The 27,840-nt window shown below is 48.9% G+C and overlaps 1 protein-coding gene across 2 annotated transcripts; it reads right to left on the bottom strand.

The window, feature by feature from the left end:
- Positions 1 to 4,764: 4,764 nt before the first annotated feature.
- On the bottom strand, positions 4,765 to 19,242 carry GINS4 (GINS complex subunit 4). 2 transcript variants are annotated; one of them, XM_086379610.1, is made up of 8 exons: positions 19,083 to 19,242; positions 17,997 to 18,111; positions 12,891 to 12,977; positions 11,711 to 11,824; positions 8,589 to 8,686; positions 8,349 to 8,437; positions 5,904 to 5,994; positions 4,765 to 5,831 (listed from the first exon to the last, which is right to left on the bottom strand). In XM_086379610.1, exons 2-8 carry the CDS (start codon positions 18,090 to 18,092, stop codon positions 5,696 to 5,698), a joined length of 711 nt encoding a protein of 236 aa, XP_086235736.1. In that variant the 5' UTR covers positions 18,093 to 18,111; positions 19,083 to 19,242; the 3' UTR covers positions 4,765 to 5,695. The 2 variants fall into 2 exon arrangements, with proteins under 2 accessions (XP_086235736.1, XP_086235737.1); XM_086379611.1 differs by having other exon boundaries at positions 4,765 to 5,812.
- Positions 19,243 to 27,840: the final 8,598 nt, after the last annotated feature.

Here is a 27,840-nt window from a genome sequence, read left to right as displayed (position 1 = left end):
CTATGAGGCCAGCATAATCCTATACCAAAGCCAGACAAAGACACTACAAGAAAACTATAGCACAGGGATCTATACTCAATATCCTGGGATAAACCATAATGGAAAAGAATATAAAAAAGAATGTAGATATGTGCACAACTGAGTCACATTGCTGTACAGCAGAAATTAACACAACATTGTAAATGAACTACAGTTTAATAATAGAAGAAGAAAGGAAACAACAGACCAACATCCCTTATGAACATTGATGCAAAAATTCTCAAAAAATACTAGCAAACTGAACTCAACAGCATATTAAAAGGATTAAACACCACAATTAAGTGAAATTTATTCTTAGAATGCAAGGATGGCTCAACATAGGAAAACTATCAATGTAATAACTTTACAATTATTATAATAGCAAGTGAAGGAAAAAACAAAACCTCTTATCAATTGATGTAGAAAAAGCATTGGGCAAAAATCAACACTCTTTCATAGTAAAACCAGTCAACAAAATGAGAAGAGAAGGAAACCAGCCCCATATAATAAAAGCCATATGTAAAAACCCACACCAAACATCACATTCAACAGTGAAGGACTGAAAGCTTTTCATCTAAGATCAGAATGCCCGGCTTCACTTCTTCACCATAGTACAGGAAGTTCTAGCCAGAGCCTTTAGGCAAGGAAAATAAAGGGTATTCAAATTGGAAAGGACTAAGTAAAATTAGGCTTCCCTGGTGGCTCAGTCAGTAAAGAATCTGCCTGCAATGCAGCAGAAACAGGTTCAATCCCTGGGTTGGGAAGATCCCCTGGAGAAGGGAATGGCAACCCACCCCAGTATTCTTGCCTGGAGAATCCCATGGACAGAGGAGCCTAGTGGGCTATAGTTCATGGAGTTGTAAGAGTTGGACATGACTTAGTGACTAAACCACCACCGCTACCACCAAATAAAATTATGTTTGCAGATGATATGACCTCATATATAGAAAACCCTAGAGACTCCACAAAAAAGTTGTTAGAACTAAAACATGAATTCAGCAAAGTGGCAAGACAGAAAGTCAACACACAAAATCCAATTGCATTTCTATACATGAACAATCTGAAAAGGAAATTATGAAAACAGTTCCATTTGCAATAGCATCAAAAAGACTAAAATATCTAGGAATTGACTGAGACGGTAAAAGACTTGTACAATGAAAACAGCAAGACACTGCTCAAAGAAAGAAAAGAAGACATAAATCAATGAAAACACATTGCATGTTCATGGGCCAGAAGAGAGAATATTGATAAAATGTTAATACTACCCAGAGATCTACAGATTCAAAGCAATCTCTATAAAAATGGTTTTTTTTGTAGAAAGAGAAAAAACCCATCCTAAAATCTCTCCTTTTAAGATTCATATGGAATTTCAAACAGCCCACATAACCAAAGAATCTTGAAAAAGAGGAACAAAATTTAAAGAATTGTGCATAAAAGATACTATCCAAAGAGTAAAAAGGCAACCCACAGAATGAAAGAAAGCATTGGTAAATCATATATCTGATAAAGGATTAACATCCAGAACATATACTGAACTCCTAAAACTCAATATCAATGAAAACAACCCAATTAAAAAAGCCACAAAGCACTTGACATTTCTCCAAAGAAGATATAGGAAGAGCCAATAAGCACATAGAAGATGTTGAATCACTAGAGAAACGCAAAATTACAGTGATATAACTCCATATTCATTAGGATGGTTACTATTTAAAAAAAAATAGAAAACAAGCATAGGCAAGGATGCAGAGAAACTGGAGACCTTGCAAAATGGTAGAGCTGCTGTGGAAGAGTGTGGTGGCTCCTCAAAAAATTAAAAACAGAATTACATTGTGACCCATCCATGCTCTCAGCAGCATTACTCACAACAGCTGAAATGTGGAAGCAACCCAAGGGCCCAGATGTATGACAGATGGATGGTCTATCCATACAAGGGGGTATTATTCAGCCTTAAAAAGGAAAGCATTTCCAACACGTGCCACAAACTGGATGAACCTCAGGGAAATTATGCTAAGGGAAAGAAGCCAAGACAAAAAGACAAACTTGTCGCAGAAAGACAAACTATTTGCTTCCACTTCACATGGTAATTCAGTTCAGCTCAGTTCAGTTCAGTGGCTCAGTCGTGTCCGACTCTTTGCGACCCCGTGAATCGCAGCACGCCAGGCCTCCCTGTCCATCACCAACTCCCGGAGTTCACTCAGACTCACGTCCATCGAGTCGGTGATGCCATCCAGCCATCTCATCCTCTGTCATCACATGGTAATTAGAGTAGTCAAAACCATAAAGACAAGGCAGCAGGGTGGTTTCCAAGGACTGGGGGCAAAGAGTTACTATTTAACGGGTAGAGTTTCAGTTTTACAAGATGAAAAGTCACAGGCATGGAGAGTGGTGATAGATACCAACAAGGTGAATATATTTAATATCCCTGAACTGTGCACTTAAAAATGGTTAAGATGGCAACTATATGTATTTTATCATAATACAAAAAAAAAATCAATTTTCAACAATTCCAAATGTTTGGAATGTTTAGCCTCCCATTATAAATCACTTAATATTCCAGTACTTTGGCCACCTCATGAGAAGAGTTGACTCATTGGAAAAGACTCTGATGCTGGGAGGGATTGGGGGCAGGAGGAGAAGGGGACGACAGAGGATGAGATGGCTGGATGGCATCACTGACTCGATGGACTTGAGTCTGGGTGAACTCCGGGAGTTGGTGATGGACAGGGAGGCCTGGCGTGCTGCAATTCATGGGGTCGCAAAGAGTTGGACACGACTGAGCGACTGAACTGAACTGAACTGAAGATTACATGAAGTATTTTTTAATTGAAATAGTTGATTTACAATACTGTGTTAGTTTCAGGTGTACAAGCACAATTCAGTTATATATATGTGTGTGTGTATATATGTTATACATGTACACATTCTTCAGATTCTTTTCCCTAATAGGCTACTACAAAATATTGAGTATAGTTCCCTGTGCTGTATAGTCAGTCCTTGTTGGTTATCTGTTTTATATACAGTAATAAGCATATGTTACTTCAGTTCAGTTCAGTTGCTCAGTCGCGTCTGACTCTTTGTGACCCCATGAATGGCAGCACGCCAGGCCTCCCTGTCCATCACCAACTCCCGGAGTTCACTCAGACTCACGTCCATCGAGTCAGTGATGGCATCCAGCCATCTTATCCTCTATCGTCCCCTTCTCCTGCTGCCCCCAATCCCTCCCAGCATATGTTACTACCAACCTCCTAATTTATCACTTCTCCCACCCCTCTTTACCCTTCAGTAGCCTGTGTTTTCTATGCCTGTGGGTCTATTTCTGTTTTGGAAATAAGTTTTGTTTTTTTTTAGATCTCACATATAGGTGATACCGTAGGATATCTTTCTGAAGTACTGGTGAATAACACTGTTATTCAACAGTTCCCCCTGAAAGCTTCACGGTCAACTCGTGTCCCTCGCAGAGGCAGCGGGGGTGTGCAGGGCGGCATGGAAGCCTGTAGTTGGGCAGAGTGAACATAGCCGGGGTCTTGCTGCAAGGTCACAGCTGATACGTGCTTTTGCTGCAGCTGGAAAACTCAGACAGGGACCTGCGAGCACTTCTCAGGGACCTCGCTGGCGACAAGCTTGTAATAGAGCGTGACGCCGTTACCTGAATCGGTGTCCCGTCACACTTCCAGTGACGCACTGTTACCTATAAAGCAAGATGCTCCCCACAGGTTGAAAACGTTAGAGACAATGTCACACTAAATCACACCGATTCCCTATACTTGGTTTTGAAATTCAACTTCCCCTTTATTTTGAAATGACTCATCTAAACCAGTCTTCCTTTGAACAGCTGACCTAGGAAGTGAAGCAACGCATGGTGTGCCCGTCCCATGTGTGCCTGGCACCGCGGGAAGGAGTGGGCGACACGACACAGCTCCGTCCTCTCCTCTCCAGAGCAGCGGAAGCGGTGGGACAGGAGCATGCAGGCGACCCCGAGGAAGGAGACCTGGGTGCAGACTCAGTGCCAGATGCTAACCCTCTTTTCCCTCTATTCCCTGGAGGCTCAGACAGTACAGAATCTGCCTGCAATGTGGGAGGCATGGTTGGAGCCTTGGATTGGGAAGAGCCCCTAGAGGAGGAGGGCATGACAACCCACTCCAGTATTCTTGCCTGGAGAATCCCCATGGACAGAGGAGCCTGGTGGGCTACAGTCCACGGGGTTGCAGAGAGTCAGACACGACTGAGTGACTAAGCACAGCACCGCACCAGCAGCCCTGCCTGCTTCTGAGGGTGCTGGAGGACCAGGGGGTCCTTGCTCCCAAAGCAGGAAGTGATCTGGGCCCAGACCGCCTCGCAGACCTCACGTGCACCCTTTCCACTGTGCCACTGCCTTCCAGCCTCACTGACTGCAGCAGAATTCATTTCTGCCACAGGGCCTTTGCACAAGCTACCTTTTCTTTGCCTGGAAAGCCCTTCCCTCTGAGCTCTGTCTCTGGCCCCTTCTTGTTATTCAAACCTCAGCCTAACTGAGTGAGATTAGCTGAAATTAGTGAGAGCCCCTCAGAGCACCCCCTCTAAGCATGCTGGTGAGCCCCTATTCTGATTCTCCATGAGGCACTGCTCCCACCTAGCAGAGTCAGTGAACCTCTCATCTGGGTGGAACCCCAGCACACTGGACTGTACCCGGCACGCTCTGCTCACTGAACGTTTTTCAATGAATGGCTGAGAAGGGTGAGAATGCTCTGGAGAAAATGAAGTACTGCATGAAATATAAAATGCTTTTACTAACGAATAAAAAACACTCCCCCCTGCTTTCACTGAATGTCTTCTCTTGGAAATGGCAGCAACATCGCACTGGTTACTCTACGAGGCTACATTGTGTAGATGGGAACCTGCCTTCCTGGGGAGCAAGAAAGGCTGGAACCCAGTTCCTCTGCATCATGTTTCAAGGGAAGACAATTCATCTGCTGTCTGTACATCCCTCCCTGGGTGACAATGCCCGTTCGCTGAGTTGCACTCCGTCCATTTCCCTGGAGAAAGTGAACGCGGGTCGCAGGAGCGCAGCTGCCGCTCTGACCAGGTCCAGGCCGGCAGGTGGCCCGCAGGCTGGCCTGCGGAGGCTGCGGCTTGGATGCACCTCATCAGACCACACGCTGGGGACTGCCCACGGCTCCTTCTGCCACAAAACCCAGATCTAATAAGTTTATTGGTTGGGTTGTGAGGCTCAGCTAAGCGTGACACAGGTTAGCTCTAAGTCCAAGAGGAGAGGTTCCAGAAGGTGAGTTTACACGAGTCAGTGACTTCCACAAAGGGCGGCCAGGCGGTTGGAGCTATTTACACTCTTCCTGCCAGGAGGGCTGAGCACATGCTCTTGCCGCTGTCAGGTCGGGCCCACGGGTCCCCTCATCACAGACAGTGATGGCTTTCTGTGAACTGCCCCGGCCTCACTTTCCTCAGTTCAAACATCACCACCAAGGGGGTTTCAGTGACTCCGGCAGCAAGATCAGCACGGCTGCAGCATCATCTGCTGATTCTGGCTGGAGTGGCAGAGCTGAGGACGAGTAAGGGGGCTGCTCTGAGCAGATCTCCATGGCCCAGGGACCCGCGGCACCGCCGAGATCACTGCTGTCCTTGGCACGGGGTAGCATGCAGGGTTTCCAAAAATGTGTCTTCTAAGGTCCCATGGCCTCATTTCTCAGTTAGTTATTTCCTGTTTTAAATTAGCTGTATGGCCCCAGAAGCGACCAGGGGTGCGACGGTTCTGTATCGCATCAAGTGCTGTGAGCCCTCCTCCAGGTCGATCACGTAGTCCCTGGAAAAGGAAGGGAATTCTGTACCCGCCCAGCTCAGCGGCAGCCCTGGTGGGACTGCTTCCCACCGTCCGCAGCGCAGGCATCACTCACCTCTGCTCGTCGTTTTCTGGTTCCACCAGGATGTTTTCTTGCCGCTCTTTCACTCTCAGAAACACGTATGCGTCTAGGTCTGGTTTGGGAACTGCCAGAAGAATGGTAACGTCATCAGCAAATGCTCAGCTAATAAGAGCAAGAGGGAAGAGCTGCTGAGATTAACTGCCTCAGTCACGAAGGGACCCTTGATAGAAAGCATGGTGGAGGGGCGGTTGTTGCATGGATTTGAGGAGAGATCTGGGCTCCTTCTAGAAACAGCCTACTTCCTGCAAGGTCTCACTCAGGACCCGCTTGCTAGACAAGTGGAGAGGTCTTAAGATAAGTGGAAGCCTGGGAGGAAGGAGTAAGGACCACTGGAGAGAAACATGCCTGAGAGTCTCAGGAGGACACAGCATGAGAACGGAGCCAGAAAACAGATCTGTGGAGAGGGCGGGAGGCTGGGATGTCAGGGAGATGGGGTCACACGGTGATGGCCTTGGATGTCAGGCTGAGGAACCCAGGCCACTGCTGGAAGCTGCCCTCCATGTCCCTCCATTGATCATAGGTTAGGCTGGTTCCCCTCCTCCTCCATCAGCCACACCTCGTCAGGAAGAGCCCAGAGCCGGCTGCTCCTCCAGCCCTGCACTGCCAGCAGAGAGCCCCACCACCCAGTGGGGTCCAGAGAACCTGCTGGACCACTCAGTGTTCAGGGCACAGCTCAGGTGTGGGGCTGCCCGTGGTTCCCCGTCCACTGACAAGGCTGAGGATAACTGGCTGCAAAAGTCAGGCACAAGTCCCCTGGGCTGCTCCCAGGTTCTGGACCTCCAGAGACTCCAACATCAGCAGAGTCAGCTGGGCCCACTGGGCAGCTGCTGATTCGAGGAAACCCTCAAAGGATTTTTGGTTACGACAACCTTCCCTGACCCTGCCAGCAGGGTTTCCATGCTCCAGGGGCCTGAGGGGGACTCAGGGCATCTGGGCTGAGTGAGCCAGGTTCTGATCTGCCCAGGGCAGGCTGCCCCCTGCACAGCTCCAGTCCTGGGAGCCTGGCTCTGGTCCTTGGAAGGGACCTAAGACAAGCAACGCTTGAGTGTCAGGAGGTGCTGACCAGCATCAAGTAGAAGGCAAGGCCTGGGCCAGCTCAGGAATCGACACAGGCCCATCGGTGGTTCCCAGCTGCTTGAACCCAGTGGACACAACAGATAGTGCTGGGCAGGGATGAGGTTCGTGGCCCCCACTCTACTCATATGTGCAGACAAAGAGGCTGAACTGGACAGGGAGTGGGCCTTCTGTGTCCCTCAGGCAGGTTCTCCAAAATGACCAGTTCAGAGTTCCACAAACCCTGCTTGGGCTGGGCTTGCTCCTGGAATTGTGTCCCCCCAAATTTACATGTTGAAGCCCTGAGCCCCAGAACTTCAGGACAGAACAGATTTGGAGACATGGCCTTTAAAGGGCTAAAATGAAGCCATTAGGGTGGGGCGCTAATCCAATCTGACTGGTGTCCCGATAAGAAGCGGGATGGACACCGGAGTGTGTGTGTGTGGCAGGCCAAGGGGAGATGCCTGGGGGGCCCCGTGCTGTCAGCATGCTTGACCATCGACTCTGGCCTCTGGATCTGCGCAAGAATCCATGCCTGCTGTTCAGGCAGAACTGAGTACGGCGGCCAGAGCTAAGTCGCCGGCCCCCTGCAGCAGGGTTCACAGCGTGGCCCCCAGACTGGGTCGGGGAGAGACATAATTGGGGATAAACATTCAAGGTGGGCTGTCCTAGCCTCAGTTTGTGGGCCTGGACTCCAGGCCCCCTGGGAGGTCCTGCACGGAGACAGGGAGCTGGCAAAGATGAGGTGTGGACTGGAGCCTACGTGCCAGGGCCCCTGCTGGCTGAGCCGACCTCAGGAGTTACCCCCAGGACCCCTGCCCCTCTGCTCAGCAGACTCTTGGGGGGACTGAGTGAGGGGGTGATGGCTGTGCCTCTTCTCTTTCCACCTCAGTTCTGTTCCCCTTTCCTTAGCCTGGAAATTGCTCACAAATAAAGATCAGGAGCCCTGAGGGACACCCTGGAGGCCTCCTAGCCAACATCCCCCCCATCCCCAGAGCGGGGAGACAGGCCCTGCACAGCCTGGAATCTGTGAAGGAGAGGCTGCCCCTCCCACCCACCTCACCCCCACCCAGAAAACAGAGACCTTGGCTGCTTCCATGCCCAAAAGAGCCCAGCACAGCATGGATGCCCAGGAGGTAACTGAATATACCTCGAGGCTGAGTCTACATTTGGAGAATTTCCTCTGAACCAGAAGAAGATAAAAGTGATGCTCAAGTGGCTACAAACGGCTACCCTGGTACCTGCTTTTAATGATTCTTGGTTTTTAACCCAGAACCCTTCCTCTCTGTCTGTTTTCTGCTCATCTGTCTACATATTTATTTTCCTTCGTTCAAGGGAAGAGAGTGAAGCGAATGTTCTGCTCACCTGTCCTCAAGAGATCCACCTTCTGTAGATTGGGAGGCATGTGCTTTAAGGCCGTGTCCTTCAGATAGGTCTCTGTGTTAGCCAGGAACCTGAAACACACACCCAACACCGTGACGACACACCCGGCGGAGCCGCCGGGGCCCCCAGACCCACAACAGGGGCCCTGCCACCGGCCTCAGGGACACAACCACGCAACCCACGCTCCAAGCCCGGGGGATAAAGCGGGTCCGGCCGGCTCACTCTTTGGCAAAGGCAAACTCCCCCGGAGAAAGGGTGGAAGGCTCCTCCTCTCGGCGGGTCTTCTCCTTTTCAAGGATGTGAGGGAAAAACTTCTCTATCTGCGGGACAGGAAACACCTGTCAACGCTTCATGCCATCAGTTAGTTTGGTAAAGTGGGTCATCAAACGTCTTGTCTGATTCCAGCGGCACACAGACAAGTCTCCTGAGACAGGTGGGGGTTAATCTAGAAAGTGACTTTAAAAACGGTGAGTCTTGGGCTTCTCTGGTGGTTCAGTGGTAAAGAATCTGCCTGCCAAAACGCAGGAGACACAAGTTCGATCCCTGGTCCAGGAAGATCCCACATGCCGCGGGGCAGCTAAGCCTGCGTGCCACAACTGTTGAGCTTGTGGCTCTAGAGCCTGGGAGCCGTAACTACTGAGCTGGCTACTGAAACTCTCAAGTCTTAGAGCCCGTGCTCTGTGACAACAGAGGCCACTGCAACAAGAACCTCGAACCGCAACTAGAGAGCAGCCCCCAGTCTCCACGACTAGAGAGCAGCCTGCACAGCAGTGAAGAACCAGCAGAGTCAAAAATAAGTAATAAATAAGGCAAGACTTGGGACTCCCCTGGTGGTCCACTGGTTAAGACTCCTGCTTCCACTGCAAGGGGCACAGGTTCAATCCCTGGTCGGGGAACTAGGATCCTGCATACCACATGCGGCCAAAAACAGGAGAAAAAAAAAAAAAGGTGGGTCTTCATGGTTGAGCCTCTTGCTAATCATAAGACCTACCTGCCACACTTCAAGAAGGCAGGTTTCAGAGAATTCGGAGGGAAGACCAGGGCTTGAAAAAGCAAGACAGTTTAAAAAGGGTGAAAGGGTTTCATGAAGGAAACTCTGGAGAGACAAGCGGAAATGGAGTTTAAGAGGCAGGATGGGGCTGCAGCCAGCATTTCCGTGTAGCTGTACAGCTGTCCTTCTGCGAGACGAAGCAGACACAGGGGCGGGACAGACAGACACAGAACATACGAGCTGCAGAGGAGTGACGCTCGAATCAGAGAGTATCACTGGCAAGGATAAAGTCCACAAATGGGTGAGGCTTGGAAAACGCTAAGAACTACCAGAAAACAGGACAACAAAGCTAAAAGCTGCAGAGAGCTGCGTGGTCAGGAACCAGAAGGGCAGTCTCTTGTTTGGGGTCAAGGCTGTCAAGATCACCTGGGCCAGGGAAACGCCTTTTGCAAGAGGAGGAGCTGGAGGCCGAGGGAAGGCAGCGTTTATCCTCAAAGGGGTGAGGTCTTCCAGCTCAGAACCACTGTCTTGTAGGAGGAGTTAAATTCACATGTGTACGGGGCCTGAGTGTGTCTCCCGTCTTCATGTGGACTGTCATTGCTGCTGCACTAGAATGCTTACCATTTCAGAATCTCAGTCACTGAGCTCAGAAGGGGTGGGAAAGATAAGAGGCAGGCGCGTTTCCTGATTTTCAAATATACAAAGGAGGAGGGGGATCGTCAACACAGATCAGGGTCCTTCAGGTCATACGTGTTATTGTATTTGAATAAATACTGGAAAAGATAGTTTGTGAACTCATAGGAAAGTGACTGGTGACCGTGAAGAGGATTCACCCAACCACACACACAGAAAACTGAGCGGCCTGGTAGCTGAAGGTGGGCAGAGGCAGGCTGTGTGTCTCAATTTGTTCCAAACAGGCGGTACTGTCTCTGATGCCTTTGTGGACAAGCTGGAGCAGGGGTGGGGAGACCGGTGACAGTACAGGCTAGAGACTCATAGACAACTCAACACCGGTTCAGTGACGGATGCTGACCCACGGGGAAGGCCCAGGGGACCCATGTCTGACTCTGGCCCAGTCCTATTAACGAGCCACGTAAGACTTCTGATGACACACTCATCAAACTTGCGGAGATAACGAATAAACTAGGTGACGAGATCGAGATCCAGAGACCAGGGAACTGCCCAGCTTAATAAGGAGAAGCTTAAGAGGGACAAGTTTTGAGCTCTACATGGAAGGATCAAAAATCAAGCCATGCAAATATAGGACAGTGACAGGAAGGGGTAATAATCATGACAGCTGAAAAATTACATAAGAGGCTGGCACTCATGGTAAGTGCAGAATGAACCCAGGCTGTCACCATCAGAGACGCCATGCGACCCCGGGTGGCATTACTCCCAGTCTGATGTCCAGGAGAAGGGAAGTGACCATCCTGCTTTTCACACAAGCGACCAAATGACAAGAGGAATTCCATGTTCTGTTACAGGTGGGATAATTTAAGGAGAATACTGACAAATGTTTTAGGGAAGAGATCAGGAGAGTTAAGAGAAATAAATGGCTGAAATGTTTAACTGAGAGGACTCTGATGAGCCTTTGTGAGCGGTCCTCAGAATCGGAAGAGACCGCACGTGGAAGATGGTACATCGGGGATCATGGTGATCCCTGAACAACAGGGGGTTTGGGGGAACCACACCTTCGACCCCAACTCCTTGAATAACTTTGCAGTTGGTGCTCCGTATCCAAGGCTCTGCACCTGCAGATGCCTCAACCGTGGACCACGTTTATAGCACATATTTACTGAAAAGATCCGTGTATCAGTGGACCTGTGCGCTTCACACCTATGCTGGTCAAGAATCAGCCGTATTTGCTTTGTCGTAACTAAGAGGACAAGTGGAACCAAATGAGAAGAATCTTCAAGGAGGTAAGAACCTTCCAGGGTTAAAACAGACATCATACAAAACACTGAGTAAGAATTTTTGCAGTTCTGTTTTTATAAGTCAGATACAGCTGCATGTCATTATCACGGTCCACATGACACTGCCTGAACGACATGCAAAACACTTCTCAAGACGAGGTCCCCTCTGGTCAGTAGTCTGTTCAGCCCCTTCCAACACCTCCACCCTCAGCACTGCCCCGCGGTCACTCCAGGGGGCGCCATTCTCGCAGCAGGCAGACTGAAAGTGTCCCCGAAGGAGGAGGCCGCCGGCTACCCGCGCCTTTCGTCTGCTCCTCCAGGACAATCTGTCGCCCTCTTGACTCTGGCTCCCCTGACGTGGGGCCTGGGGAGTGCTTCCAGGCCCGGGACGCTTCCAGCCCCCACCCAGGACCCTCAGCCCCCACGACAGGCTCCCCGACCTTCATGAGCCGACAGCGCAGGTAGCTGCTCAGGACAAAGCGGATCCGCTCCATCTCCATCTGATGGATGCTGACCTTCAGGTCCCCCTTCCTGGCCCTCTTGAGATTTTCTTCCTGATCAGAGAGAAAAAGAAATTTGTAAAGAAAAAAAAAAAAAGAGAGTCAAAGACTAAGAACGTTTTTTTGTTCAATCTGCCTGCGGTCCGCGAGGACCGTCATCATTGGCAACACCGAGGACTCGGAGGCTACACTGAGGTCAGAGGAGGACAAAATACTCCCTGTGTAAGAGCTCTCATCTTCTTCTCATCTCTTAATTATACAAACAATACGTGACCACAAGCTCATGACACAGTGCAAGCAGTACTCATTCACTTTTAGAAAAAGACCATTTCAATAGAATCTGAATTTGGTCAGTCAGAAGAACTCCAACCCGAAGAACTCCAACCCAAGTGTAAACTAGATAATACAGCAGGTAAGAAATGTCTAACGGGTCTTAAAAGCAATGTGAAAACACCAGTTGAGAACCTGTAAAATACCAACGTTTTAAAGCTAGCCTGAGGCTGGTAGTGGCTGAAACTGGCTCATCTAAGCCGAGGACCACATACTCAGGGGGCTTCCCTGGTGTGGCAGTGGTAAAGAATCTGCCTGCCAATGCAGGAGACGTGGGTTCGACCCTTGGGTTGGGAAGATGTCCTGGAGAAAGAAATGGCAACCCACTCCCACGGACAGAGGAGCCTGGCGGGCTACAGTCCACGGGGTCACAAGAGAGTCGGGTACGACTTTGCGGTTAAACAACAACACACTTAGAGGCTACAGGGCCAGGCTGGTAAGGAACGTAGAGAGGAGGGCACCCAGGGGCCGGCGGCCTGGGGGGCATGCTGGGAGGGGTGGCCCCTGCCCTGCACTTGTCAGCTGTTCTCATGCACAAACGCGGGAAGGCTGAGAACAGGTTTTCAGAAGCTGACATCCCTGGGGTATCATGGGAAGCTGACGTCCAGATGTTCCCAGGAGCTCCCAGGCTTTGTAAGCACAGATAAGGAATTTAACATTAAAAAAACTAAAAAGCAAAAAACCCCAAACTAGGCTGGACCCAACAAAACAGATTTGCTCTCAGACTTTCACTGCGCTCAAACACCTCCTAAGGGTCTCTCCTTTGGACCCTGAGGCAGGCACTGCTTACCATGTGTTCCAGCTGCTCCATGACACATTCTACGATTTCAGACTTGTTTTCCAGCAGCTCAGGGGCAAACTTTTCATTCATCCAAGCCTAAGAGACAAAGCCAAAACAGAGCATTACTCACCATGGAGCAAAATAACCCTGTGAGTCAGCACATACCCCTAAAATCACAGCGACCTCAGCAAAGAAAACGACCAGTTGGAAATACTGGGAGTGCTTTGAAGACAAGTTATGTTTAATGACAGCTTCTTTATTTCCTTTAGTGGGAAGCCTGTGTCCCTAGCACACTTACAGCTGAGAGTAACCCCACGTGGTGTCCACAGGTCTATACCTGATATTGCCCACCAGGGGGCACTAGCACCCTTCCATCCTGAAAGATGAAGTTGAGCTCTACAAACCTCCCATCTCTTCCTTCCTGAAGCTTGGTGCACTTTACAAATACTTTTTCACTTATCACTACAATATCTGAGAGGAAACGGATTCAGGTATCCTTTTATGTTATTTGCTACCTGCATAAGAGTACAAAGGATCACAGATGAAAATGGAAACTCATCTGTTACGCAGTTGTGGAACAAGAGGTTAAATCCCTAATTTATGACTCAGGCCCAGATGCTTGGTACACTTCAGAAACCACCAAGGCTTAGGGAACTGAAATACCCGCAGGGGGCTGAGGAACCCGCACTTATCTTTCAATCACAGAAAATTTAGTTTTAGCATAGCTCAGAATTACAGGCCAGGCAAGCTCCATTTATCCATTTTGACACCCTCAGCCTCTGTTTCTCCAGTCATCACCATCCAGAAGCATTATTAAATACTGGCTATTGCTACTACAGCAAAATTTTTGCTTTTTTGTTTTTCAAGTGTTTAGGCTTCTGGAATAGTTTGCAGATATATAAAACTAACCAGAAAGAGGGTCTGTATTTTCAAGCAGCATAATGAATGAGAAAAGATCAAACTGTCAGTAAGGACTTACAGCAGGAGTTTTTCTTTTAACTGACTTTAATATACACTGAATAGGTAAAAAAAAAAATTTATGAAATACATAAAATGAAAAACAGCGGTAAACAGCTGAGTGCACATAACTTCACTAAAGAATACCATCTTTTTATAAGTCCCCTTGCCTCTCTCCCTCCCTCCTCAAAGGCGATCATTAACCCGAATTTAGGGTTTAATTTTCTGTCATTTCACTACATCTGTTTGTATCTCTACACGGTGCTTAACAACCTTCCCATGACAGGGCACTCAAAGAAAAGACAATGTTTGTATGGTACGCTGGGCAAAATGGAGGAGATGTGGGGAGATTTCTCATGTACAGTATGAAATCATGATAATAAAAATACATAACACTAGGGGAAGTTTATACTAGTACAAAACGTCCAAATAAAATCTTGTCAAAATTTTTAGTGAAAATCTTGTGTTTAAGTTCAGTCCTTTAAAATCCAGTTCTGTGTTTGAAATGACTTTGAAAAAATTTTAACGACAATCTGTTTGTCACTGTTACTGGGAGGAAATGTGCCCGCCTCCACTGCTCAGTTTATATGTTAAAGTCCTCACTCCCAGCGCCTCAGAAGGTCTTTGGAGATGAGGTCTGTAAAGAGGTAGTTAGGTTAAGATGGCGTTGCTGACTCAAGGGACACGACTCTGAGCAAACTCTGGGAGATAAAGGACAGGAGGCCTGAGAAGAATCGGGCAAGACTTAAGCTCAGTTCAGTTCAGTTCAGTCGCTCAGTCGTGTCCGACTCTTTGCTACCCCATGAATTGCAGCACACCCGGCCTCCCTGTCTATCACCAACTCCCGGATTTCACTCAGACTCACGTCCATTGAGTCAGTGATGCCATCCAGCCATCTCATCCTCTGTCATCCCCTTCTCCTCCTGCCCCCAATCCCTCCCAGCATCAGAGTCTTTTCCAATGAGTCAACTCTTCACATCAGGTGGCCAAAGTACTGGAGTTTCAGCTTTAGCATCATTCCTTCCAAAGAAATCCCAGGGCTGATCTCCTTCAGAATGGACTGGTTGGATCTCCTTGCAGTCCAAGGGACTCTCAAGAGTCTTCTCCAACATCACAGTTCAAAAGCATCAATTCTTCGGCGCTCAGCTTTCTTCACAGTCCAACTCTCTCGTCCACACATGACCACTGGAAAAACCACAGCCTTAACTAGACGGACCTTTGTTGGCAAAGTAATGTCTCTGCTTTTCAGTATGCTATCTAGGTTGGTCATAACTTTTCTTCCAAGGAGTAAGTGTCTTTTAATTTCATGGCTGCAGTCACCATCTGTAGTGATTTTGGAGCCCCCCAAAATAAAGTCTGACACTGTTTCCCCATCTATTTGCCATGAAGCGATGGGACCAGATGCCATGATCTTCATTTTCTGCCTTAAGCTGCTGAAGGACAAACTGGTTAAACCAGAGGTTAAAATGCGGTCGTTAGGGGGCGCCCTAATCCAATGTGGCCGGTGTCCTTGCAGAAGAGTAGGAGGCGGATTCGGAGCGACTCGAGGGTCAGTCCGTGGGCGCCTTCTCTTCTTCGTGGACGTTCACTCTCTGTGTGAAATTATCTCCAGGGAGGAAAGAGCACGTGAGGACACGGAGACAGTCGTCTCCAAGGCCAGGAGCGGGGCCGCAGGGGAGACCGAGCGTGTCAGCCCCTGAGCTTCTCTCAGACAGAGGAGCCTCCAGAAGGCAGAAGACACGCTTCTGCTGTTGGAGCCGCCCCGCCCCGGTACTTGTTAGGCAGCCTTAGCAAACTCACACGACCGTTAAGATGAGAAACTCTGTGTTTTAGGCAATAAGTTTGAAATCTTTTTTTTTCTACAAGCATTCAGGAGTATCCTACACGGGCTCCTGGAGCCGTGCTCACCAGTGGCCGGTCGGGCCACCCCACACAGCGGCTGTCCAGGCGGTCGGCCGCCCACAGGGCATCACTGCAGGAGAGCCTCAGGCCCCGGGTGCAATTCCTGCTCACCCCCTGCCGAGGCCGTCAGATCCACCGTCCTTGGGTTGCCTTCCGAGGAGCCCTGAGGACACTCAGAAGCCATCGGTCTGGGGCCCCGCTGTCCCCGAGGACCGGGGGCAGCATCCGGGCCCTTGCGGAGCCTCGGCCTGTGCGGCCGCCATGCTGGCCAGCTCCGCCCTGGACAACAGCCTGGCAGGGGTCTGAGCTGTACAGTTTCCTTAGCAACCATCGTTTGCTCTTCTACATGATGCTCCTGAGAGCTATCTCTGCGGCGGCAGGAGCTTTTATCCATCTTCCTACTCTTTTTCCCCCTCTTTATGTGTATATCCCTTCCTCTAGGTATGCACCTGAGAAGAGAATAATTGGGCCATGGGATATGTGTGCCTTCTTTAACAGAAAATGACGTTATTTTTTAAAGTGACAGTACCACGTTTCACATCCACCGTGGTATGAAAGGGAACGCGTCAGTCGCTCAGTCCTGTCTGACTCTTTGCGACCCCAAGGGCTGTAGCCCGCCAGGCTCCTCTGTCCATGGGATTTTCCAAGCAAGAATACTGGAGTGGGTTTACAAGTGTGCCAAAGGCTCTACACTCTTGCCAACACTCCCTACTGTTCACCTTTTTCATTTCTGCCCATCTGATGGGTATGAGTGATATCTCACTGGGTCTGAAATTTTCAGGGTGTCTGTGAATCTCCAGATAGTATATGCACAATTCTGTGTGAGTGTACATGTGCATTGCTCTGAGAGGAAGTGCCAGAGTTTTCACCAGATTCTTAAAAAGGTTTGTGATAGAATTTATTTTTTCAAGGATTTTTGTTTGTTTAATACATCTGAAAAGAATGCATATTTTGAAAGAATGCATAATTGAGATATAAGAAAGCACTGGTTCAGCACTAATGAGATCTATAAGAATTAGGATGTGGGGAAGATTATGTAACATTTCTAAAACTTGGAAATTGCAACCCAAATAAGCTGATAGAATCTCTATTAACACTTACGAAGAGTCTTCATAAGACCTTCCCCAGGATTTTTATTAAACTAGAAAGCCTCACCTGGCTGCTCCAGGGTTTCTCATATACAAAACAGAAATAAGGGGATTTCCCTGACTGGTTAAAATTACGTTCCTTGGGTTTTGTCACTCACAATGGCATGTAGGGCAGGGGAGAATGAAGAATCCTAAAGTAACAGACACAAGAGAGTTCTGGAAAGGGGGCAATTGCAGGGACAGCAATAAGGCAGCAGGTGCACTGAATCAGAGAGACCTGGGTCACTTCCTGGCTCTGATGCTGTCTGTGGGCCTGGCGAGTTACTCTACACCTCTCATCGCGAAGCTCCAGTTTCCTCATCTGCGGAGCGGAGATAACACAGTACCTCCCTCAGGGGGTTGTGAAGAGCATTACTGCTCACGGCTGACACTCAGTCAGCCTTCACACGCCTCAGTCTACACTCAGTACTTCACGCACGTTATGTCACTCAGTCCTCACAACAACTCCATGAGGCAGCCACTACCATTACCTCCGCCTTATAGTCAAGGGCGTGCTGGACACAAACTATACAACCTGCCCACATTTGTAAAACTGGCCAGAGGCACGGAGGGGTTTAAACACAGATAGTCTGAACTCTTTAACCACCAAGGCTTCATGAGACCAGAAATATAAAGAACCCTGACACACGAGCAATACTCAATAAACCACAGTGACTACGACTAAAAGGAGAAACATCCCAGGAGTGATCTGAGGCAAGCAGTAGAAATGTACAGAATGGTTGGCAAAAGAAACTGGAGGAAAAGGAAGGATGAGACCAGTTTTCTCCTAAAGGTGTTTTAGCATTTTCTAGAACTTTTAAGTCTCTATCAGGCACTTCTGTAGTCCCCACAAATACCAAGTAGATCCTTGCTTTGTGAACCGTTCTTGTAACTGTCCCCAAAGCTGACCTTTACTGGACCCACCTGAGGATTCTGTGTTCGACATTATGAAGTTTCTATCTGGCTGTGCCTATACTTCCTGCTTCTGTGGAGATGGTAAGACACAGTCTCTTCTCTTCTAAGAAGCCTTGAATTCCATCCCCTCATTTCTTGAATCCTGACATTTGCAGCGCTGGACTAGCTAAAGAGGCTGTGCTTGCAGCAGGGGGATTCCCTGTGGGCTGCTTACCTGCTCCAGCCGGTCGATGAGCTCTGCAGGGGTCAGGACCACCTCCTCACTGTCCCCATCAGAGTCCTGTCCCAAGAGGTCTGCTTCCTCTGCCATCTTCTCTGAAACCAGGAACCTAATAAATAAAAGAACCCATACTATGCTGTGTGTTTGTATTTATTTGCAAGAACACGCAACTATGGTACCTGAGAAAAAGAGGTTTACGTGGATTGTAGACGCTCTTTGGCAGTGGCCAGAGAGTTCACTGGCTTTGGTTTTGTAATGCGTTGCCTCTTCCTTCAAATCTTAGGTCAGGGATCAATTTCTCAAAGCCCTCACTCCTTATAAGGGTTTCCACGTGCTCGCTGAATAGAGCACCAATCACATCTGTTTGCCTTCCAGGAGGAGGTCCTTTCCGCAGTGGCTGCGCTGGCTTCGGCTCTAATATTAATCGTGGCACCTCTCAGGGCTGGGGACACAATGATCTGGCCGGTCAGTGACTCAGAGGCTTAGGAAGATGGGTGATGGAGACGTGATCGCATCCTTGGAGCCTCAGTCAATTCAGTCAGTTCAGTCGCTCAGTCGTGTCCGATTCTTTGCGACCCCATGGACTGCAGCATGCCAGGCCTCCCTGTCCATCACCAACTCCCGGAGAGTACCCAAACTCATGTCCATTGAGTCGGTGATGCCATCCAACCATCTTATCCTCTGTCGTCCCCTTCTTCTCCCACCTTCAATCTTTCCAGCATCAGGATCTTTTCAAATGAATGAGTCAGCTCTTCGCATCAGGTGGCCAGAATATTGGAGTTTCAGCTTCAGCATCAGTCCTTCCAATGAACACTCAGGACTGATTTTCTTTAGGATGGACTGGTTGGATCTCCTTGGAGTCCAAGGGACTCTCAAGACTCTGCTCCAACAAATCTTCGGCGCTCAGCTTTCTTGGAGCCTCAGGGATTCCGAAATCACATTCCTCCCTGCTCCCCTCCTGGCATCGCGGGCATAGGGTCACCGCCTCCCCCCAGACGCACGCGCACATACCCCCCCCCCCTCCACACACACACAGACACGCGGCGAGCGCGCTTCCAGTGGACCTACGCGAACGCTCACCCGGGTCGGGGCAGGCTGCGAGGCCCTCCGAATCGGCGGGCAGCGACAGCAGGACGCTCGCGGGAAGCAGCCCGAGGAGCAACCGGCCGCGGAACGCTTGGCTCGATCCGCTTCCCAAACAGACCAGAGCGTTCACTTCGCAGATCCCGCGCTCCTCTCTGACACTTCCCGTCCAGGTGCAACGTCACCGCGCACTAGCGACGCTGTCCAATCACGGCCAGGAGGCCCCGCCCACCCTGGGGGCGGGGCCTGCGTGCCCGCGGCCCGCTTTCCCCGCCCCTTCCCTCATGGAGGCGGCGGGGGGCGGGTCCCGCTGCGCCCCGCCCACCTCTGTCAGGGTCCGGCGTGCGGCCCCAGCTCACACAGCCCATGGGCCGTCGGCAGGGGGCGCCCGGCCCCCGCAGCTGAGGACTCGGGCGGCGTGAGTCTTCGCGCCACCTGGCAACGGCACCCGCGTGTGCTCTGGCCGAGCCCGGGCGGCAGGGAGGTGCACTGTGTTAGTTAGATCAGGCCGCTTCCACCTTTAGGGTCGTCTTCCCCACCCTTCTGGCTCCCGCGTCTCTGCCGGGGCTGAGGCTATGGCCACTACCCCCGGCTCTGAAGGCCTTTAGGCGAGTGGTACACACACACACACACACACACACACACGCACACGCACACGCACACACACACACACACACACACGCCGGGCTCTGAAAGCCTTTAGACGAGTGGTTCTTAAAATGCGGTTCAAGACCACCAGCAACAAATCGGCCTGGGACCCCTGAGAAATGCAAGTTCTCAGGGCCAACCTACACCTGTGAAATCAGAAACGGGTGTGTGGGTAGGGGGAGTTCCACAAACTTGGCTCATCAGATGATTCTGATGCAGATGACCTTGGAGAGCCATTGCATTAGACAATCCCAGCTGCTCTCTAGGTTGATGTTTACAGTTTATGCCTTCTGCCTTGACTGTGGGGCAAAAGCACGCACACACAGGCGCGCGCACACACACATACACATACACAGAGACATAAAGACGGATTTCAAGGCAAGGGCCCTTTGAGCTGTGTGTTACAGAATGAGTTTTGTTAATGACAGATGATGACCTTTCCCAGGTCCCTTTCTGTGTTTCACTGGTTGGTGATTCAGTGGTTTTCAGCTGTAGCAGGTTGGGTTTTCCCAAGAGACCTGCTCTGCTATCCATCTCATCCTGAACTCTTTTTACAGCAACATGACCGCTGACACCTCTCCATCCAGAGATGGAGCTTGTAATCTCTCCTCCTTTAAAAAAAATGTTATTATTTTGTTGAAGTATAGTTGATTTACAATGTTGTGTTACTTTCTGCTCTACAGCAAAGTGACTCATTATGCCTATGCATACATTCTTTCTCATATTCTTTGCTATTATGGTTTATCACAGGATATTAAATAGGGTTCCCTGTGCTATACAGTAGGACCTTGTTTATCCATCCTATATATAACAGTTTGCATCTGCTAATCCCAAAGTCCCACTCCATAACTCCCACACCCCTCCTTTCCCTTGGCAACCACAAATCTGTTCTCTATGTGTGTGAGTCTATATCTGTTTTGGAGATAAATTCACTTGTGTCTCATTTTAGACTCCACATATAAGTGATATCACATGGTGTTTGTCTTTCTGTGTCTGACTTGCTTAGTATGATAATCTCTAGGTTCATTCGTGTTGCTGCAAATGGCATTATTCATTCTTTTTCATGGCTGAGTAGTATTCCACTGTATCTATGTATCACATCTTCTTTATCCAATCATCTATCAATGGACATTTAGGTTGTTCCATGTCTTGGCTCTTGCAAATAGTGCTTCTATGAACATAAGTGTATGTGGTATCTTTTTCAACATCATTTTGCCCAGATATATGCCCAGGAGTGGATGTGATCTCTCTTCTTCAGGCTGGGAAGATCTTTGTACATGCTGGACCGAGAGAACAGGGCAGAAGTGATGCTGCCTGGCTTCTGGAGGTGAGTCATGACAGTTGATGCAGCTTCTACCAGCTTTCTTGAGCTGTGTCCCCTGGGAAGGGACAGGTAGGATGTCTGGCTTTCCCACGGCTGCCATGAAAGGTCCATGTGCAAAGATCACATAGCTATGGAGAGCCATGTGTGAGGAGCCCCAGCTGTTCTGTCCTCCGGAACTCCAAAGTGGGTGAGCCTTCAGACGGTTGTTCTAGCTCTAGACTTTGAGTGACCCCAGCTGACCCTAAGAGAGCAGGGACAAGACATCCCTGCAGGACTCTGCTCAGATTGCAGATTTGTGAGCAAAATATGGATGTTTTAAGGCTCTAAGTTTTGGGGGTTTTTTTCTTTAGTTTATTTTTTATTTCTTTCTGGTTGCACTGGGTCTTCATTCCTGCACGCGGGCTTTCTCTAGTTGCAATGTGCAGTCTTCTCATTGCAGTGACTTCTGCTGTTGTGGAGAACGGGCTCTAGGTACATGGACTCAGTGGTTTTGGCTCCTGCGCTCTGGAGCACAGGCTCAGTAGTTGTGGCACACGGGCTTAGCATGTGGGATCTTCCCAGAGCAGGGATTGAACCCGCAATCTCCCCTGCATTGGCGGGCAAACTCATTCACTGTGCCTGCAGGGAAGTCCCCTTGGGTGGTTTTTAATCAGCCTCAGGTGACTGGAACAATAGTCTCTGAGCATAATCCCACTCTTCCATAATTCTCATCCCTACATAGCTTTTCAACAGTAATTTTTTTTTTTTAATTGGCCAAGCAGTGCAGATTTCAGGATCTCAGCTCCCCTACCAGGGATCGAACCCTCAACCTCTGCAGTGGACTAGTGGAGTTCTAACCAGTTGACCACCAGGGAATTCCCTTCAATTGTCTTTTAAAATATTCTTCAACTATTATAGATTGGAGTCAAAGCGTGCCGATAACTTCTCCGTGCAAGTACCAATTGCTCACTCAGAGACTGCTCGTCTCTGTGCCAGCTGCCTCCCCAGTCCCACAGCACCTCCTCTGGGGAGCTGGCATCCAGCTCCTGCTTCCTTATTTCTCAGAGCCGTGACCTGGGACACATCACTTCTTTGGGCTTTGATCAGTTGCATTGCCTAAGGGAGAACAAAAAGGCAGAGGGAAAGATACAAAATCAGGGCCCCCTTTTGCATCTATGATCTTTGATTCCAACTAATATTCATCAGATAAAATAACTTTAGCGTAAAATGAGTTCTCAGAGAAAGATTTCTTCTATTGATGTGTAAAGAAGGAGCATTTAAGGAGCCATCCAAAGAGAATCTAAAGGAGCGGCACAGACTTATGGTGGGACGGTTGGCCTGTGACGTTCAGGAAGGTGGGAGAAAAAGACACGTCTTAAGTTACATTATGCAGAAGGAAGAGAAAAGTCAGGAACATCTGGTGCGTGTATCCCTAGTTTCAAGGAGTTTTAAAAAATAATTATTTAAAAAATAATTACATAGCTGTGCAGATGGAACGTCTTTCATGAAAATGATCATGTAAAAAAGGGAGTTACATAAGTTACAACAGCAGGAGGGTAAAGTTCGGTGGTGATACATGGAATTGTAGGACAGAATTTATAGGCAAGTTCTGATGATTCAAAAAGCAAGATGAGGAACTTCCCTGGTAGTCTAGTGGTTAAGAATCCGCCTTCCAGCCCAAGGGATGCTAGTTGGATCCCTGGTCAGGGAACTAAGATCCCACATGTGGGGTTTGGGGTTGCAACCAAGCCTGTGCGTGGCATCTGCTGAGCCTACACTCTAGAACCCATGTACTACAACTGAAGAGAAGCTCTTGATCCTCAACAAAAGATCTTGTGTGCTATAACTGGTCCTGATGCAGCCAAAAATAAAGAAAGAAAGGAAGGAAGGAAGAAAAAGATGAAGATGAACATGCCAACATGAATTCAGACCGGTAAAACATGAAGCTACCAACATAGCAAAAACAGAAAGAAGTTACTGCCCAAAGGTGAAGAGGATATAGAAAATAGGACCCTAGACAGGTGAAGAAAGTCAATGCAATTTCTAGATACTGCTCAATGAAGGAATTCATTGCAGTTAAAAGATGGCAAATGGAAACAGCCAAAATAGATATAAGAAATAGCCATACATTAATACACATTAATAAGAATGGAAATACACATTAATAAGAATGGACCTAGTTTTTCAATCACTAAGGATAAAAGACAAAATATACATGTCTATACAGTACCGTGATCCTTTCTGGAGAAAGACACTTTCTAAATACAAGGTGATACCACCAGTATTGTTCACATATCATCACTGCCCTTGCTCATTTGGTCAACAGCTATTTCCCAATGTTTCCTTCCTCTGAATTCTTGTTCTCAGTACTGTAATAAGCAAAGCACAAAGGCTTGGGGAGTGTATTCCTTAAGTAGCGTGTAACCCCCGATCGTCTGAATGAATGAAAACTTGGACCAAGATTAAGAAATGAAGATTAGGAAAAGATTAGGAAACTTGCATTTCTAAGTGCAGCATCATTTTAGCCTCACAAAGAAAGCTGTTGACCAGTGAATTCATAACTCTTTTTCTGGCCAATGGTAAAACCCCACACCCACTTGTCTGACTGAGATGCTGGAAAACTCAGGAGGCCAGAGCCCTGAAAAATGTAAAATCTGGGCAGTGCTTGATATTTCTTTTTCTTTTTGTACTCTCAGACTTTAGTTCCTTGTCCCTTATCCAAACCCCGCCTTTGAGCACATTAAATTAACCCATACAGGGACTTCCCTGGTGGGCCAGTGGCTAAGATTCTGTGCTCCCAGTGCAGGAGGCCCTGGATTTGATTCCCTGGTCGGGAAACTAGAACCCACACGCCACAAGGAAGGCCTGGCACAGCCAAATAAATAAATAGAAATAATATTAAAAAATTAACCTATGTATGTTTCCAATAAAGATATAAATTTGGAGAAGACTCTTGAGAGTCCCTTGGACTGCAAGGAGATCCAACCAGTCCATTCTGAAGGAGATCAGCCCTGGGATTTCTTTGGAAGGAATGATGCTAAAGCTGAAAGTCCAGTACTTTGGCCACCTCATGCGAAGAGTTGACTCATTGGAAAAGACTCTGATGCTGGGAGGGATTGGGGGCAGGAGGAGAAGGGGACGACAGAGGATGAGATGGCTGGATGGCATCACTGACTCGATGGACGTGAGTCTCGGTGAAGTCCGGGAGCTGGTGATGGACAGGGAGGCCTGGCGTGCTGCGATTCATGGGGTTGCAAAGAGTCGGACACGACTGAGCGACTGAACTGAACTGAACTGAACTTCTAAGTTTTGAGACCATGGTTTCACGAATGATGTGGCTTTGTAATATTGTTTAACTGAACCAAAAAAAAAAAAGTGAGCACGAATGTTTAAAGCTCTCTTCTCCTACCTGCTTCCTTGGAGGAGCACGGTGAGGCCTTTCTTTGCTGCTGCTGCTAAGTCGCTTCGGTCGTGCCCGACTCTGTGAGACCCCATAGACGGCAGCCCAGCAGGCTCCCCCGTCCCTGGGATTCTCCAGGCAAGAACACTGGAGTGGGTCTTTCTTTAGTTTGGTCTTAATGTGTCTCTAGTTTCCGACACAGACACACCCTCCAGCCCTGTGTCTTGTTGCCTCATATTTGATGGGAGGATGGGCTTCCCTGGAGGCTCAGAAAGTAAAGAATCCGCCTGCTAATGCAGGCGATGTGGTTTTGATCCCTGGGTCAGGAAGATCCCCTGGAGAAGGAAATGGCAACTGTCTCCGGTATTCTTGCCTGGAGAATCCCACCGAGAGAGGGGCCTGGTAGGCCATAGTCCATGGGATCTCAAAGAGAGTCGAACATGACTGCGTGACTTTCACTTCTTTGATGCAGGATGTCTTTTCCCTCCTGAGTCCAGGACAAGCCTTGGGAATACCAGAAAGAGTCAGTTTGCTGTGGAGGGGTAGCCATCTCCGGAAGAGAAAGCTGACTCAGGAAATACAGCGTCTGGCTTTGACTTCAGCTTTAAGGAAGGCTTCCCCGCCTGGGCAGAGCTGTGGGTGCTGTTGCCCTGCTTTGCCTCAACTTGGTCAGGGAGGAAGCAGAGGCAGAAGCCCACCAAGGCTGGCGGAGAGGAAGACAATGCTCTTGTGTCCCACTGCTGCTGGTTCACGTCCTTGGAGCGTTCCTTGGAGGGGAGTGGACAAGACACCTCCTGGCCAGCTCCTCACGGCCCCCGGGCTGAGACCACTGCTCTCAGAAGCACAAGGCCACTGTTGGAGCTAGAGGGAATTCCCCGGGAGGAGGAGGGAGGTGACCGGGCGCTCTGTGATTTGAGTCTCACTCTGAAAGCAGCTCTGTTGATTTTCCCGTCATTCGGGTCTCTCCCCTTACATGCTCTTCGCTGCATTCACGTGAAACTACTCAGGGACCTGCGGGAGTTTTGTCTCTTTTCCTTGCCCTTGCCGTGCTCTCTCTCTAGGCTTCTCTCTTTCCCTTTAACCACCTGAAAAGAGAGCTTCAGAACTCAGCTGAAGGACCTGTACATCTGAGAGATCATCTTTGGCGTTTAGGTCACTGGTACATCTGACAGGGCTTCCCTGGTGGTGCAGATGGTAAAGAACCTGCCTGCAATGCAGGAGACCCAGGATCGATTCCTGGTTGGGAAAGATCCTCTGGAGAAGGAAAGGGCAACCCACTCCAGTATTCTTGCCTGGAGAATCCCATGGACAGAGGCGCCTGGTGGGCTGCATTTCACGGGGTCGCAAGAGTTGGACACGGCTGAGTGACCAACACGCACACACATATCTGACACTATTCTGATATAGCATTTGTCACACTATATGGTAGTGCAGGGACTTCCCTGGTGGCTCACTTGGCAAAGAATCCGTCTGCAATGTGGGAGACCTGGGTTCGATCCCTGGGTTGGGAACATCCCCTGGAGGAGGGCATGGCAACCCACTCCAGTATTCTTGCCTGGAGAATCCCCATGGACAGAGGAGCCTGGCGGGCTACAGTCCATGAGGTCCCAAAGTGTTGGACACAGCCAAGTGACTAAGCACACAGCACATACAGCAGTGCAGGCATGTCCATTTCTCCCGTTAAGTTGTGAATTCCCTGAGGGTATCTCCAAATCTAGTACAGTTCAGTTCAGTTCAGTTCAGTCGCTCAGTCATGTCCGACTCTTTGCGACCCCATGAATCGCAGCACACCAGGCCTCCCTGTCCATCACCAACTCCCAGAGTTCACTCAGACTCACGTCCATCGAGTCAGTGGTGCCATCCAGCCATCTCATCCTCTGTCATCCCCTTCTCCTCCTGCCCCCAATCCCTCCCAGCATCAGAATCTTTTTCAATGAGTCAACTCTTCGCGTGAGGTGGCCAAAGTACTGGACTTTCAGCTTTAGCATCATTCCTTCCAAAGAAATCCCAGGGCTGATCTCCTTCAGAATGGACTGGTTGGATCTCCTTGCAGTCCAAGGGGCTCTCAAGAGTCTTCTCCAACACCACAGTTCAAAAGCATCAACTCTTGGGCGCTCAGCCTTCTTCACAGTCCAACTCTCACATCCATACATGACCACTGGAAAAACCATAGCCTTGACTAGACGGACCTTTGTTGGCAAAGTAATGTCTCTGCTTTTCAATATGCTGTCTAGGTTGGTCATAACTTTTCTTCCAAGGAGTAAGTGTCTTTTAATTTCATGGCTGCAGTCACCATCTGTAGTGATTTTGGAGCCCCCCAAAATAAAGTCTGACACTGTTTCCACTGTTTCCCCATCTATTTGCCATGAAGTGATGGGACCGGATGCCATGATCTTCGTTTTCTGAATGTTGAGTTTTAAGCCAACTTTTTCACTCTACTCTTTCACTCTCATCAAGAGGCTTTTTAGTTCTTCACTTTCTGCCATAAGGGTGGTGTCATCTGCATATCTGAGGTTATTGATATTTCTCCTGGCAATCTGGATTCCAGCTTGTGCTTCCTCCAGCCCAGCGTTTCTCATGATGTACTCTGCATAATTTAAACAAGCTGGGTGACAGCCTTGACGTACTCCTTTTCCACTTTGGCACCAGTCCGTTGTTCCACGTCCAGTTCTGGTTTTTTTGGTGACCTAATCCTGGCCACAAGGCTTGTCCTTGACCATGCCCAGTTCTAGTTGTTGCTTCCTGACCTACAGCACCCATCGTTTCTGCACGCCTTCATTTCTTCATTCCACAAACATTGCTGAGCATCTAGTGACACTTGAGGGTCTACTGCCTGGCCCTGTGTAGGTGCTGAAGATAGAGCAGCGAAGAGGAAACACAGACCCTGTGATGGGAGACAGAAAATAAACTAGTATCAACTGATTGTCAGGTGGTGATAAAATAAAGCTGGTACCACACAGAGAACATTAAGAGTAAGGACAGTTTATCTGGTTGGGGTAGACACCTTCTTCCATTCAGGCTGCTGTAACCATGCGTTGTGCTAAGTCACTTCAGTCATGTCTGACTCTTTGTGACCCTCCAGGCTCCTCTGTCCATGGGATTCTCCAGGTAAGAATACTGGAGTGGGTTGTCCTGCCCTCTTCCATTAAATACTATAAATTAAGTGTTTTATAAAGCACCAACATTTATTTCTCATGGTCTGGAGGCTGGGGTGTCCAAGGTCACGGTGCTGAGAGAGTCAGTGTCTGATGAGGGCTTGCTTCCAAATGGCTATCTTTTTCACTGTGACCTTACATGGTGGGAGGAAGAGGGAGCTTTCTGGGCTGCTTTTGTAAGGGCACTAATCTCATTCACGAGTGCTCCACCCTCATGACTTAATTGCTTCCCAGAGGTCCCCTCTCCCA

This window comes from Bos grunniens, chromosome 27, assembly GCF_055505025.1.
Source record: "Bos grunniens cultivar Pamir isolate PY7600 chromosome 27, Bosgru_T2T1.0, whole genome shotgun sequence".
Lineage (NCBI taxonomy): Eukaryota > Metazoa > Chordata > Mammalia > Artiodactyla > Bovidae > Bos > Bos grunniens.
Note: the sequence above shows the minus strand (reverse complement) of the source record. Positions and strands in the feature narration are given on the sequence as shown.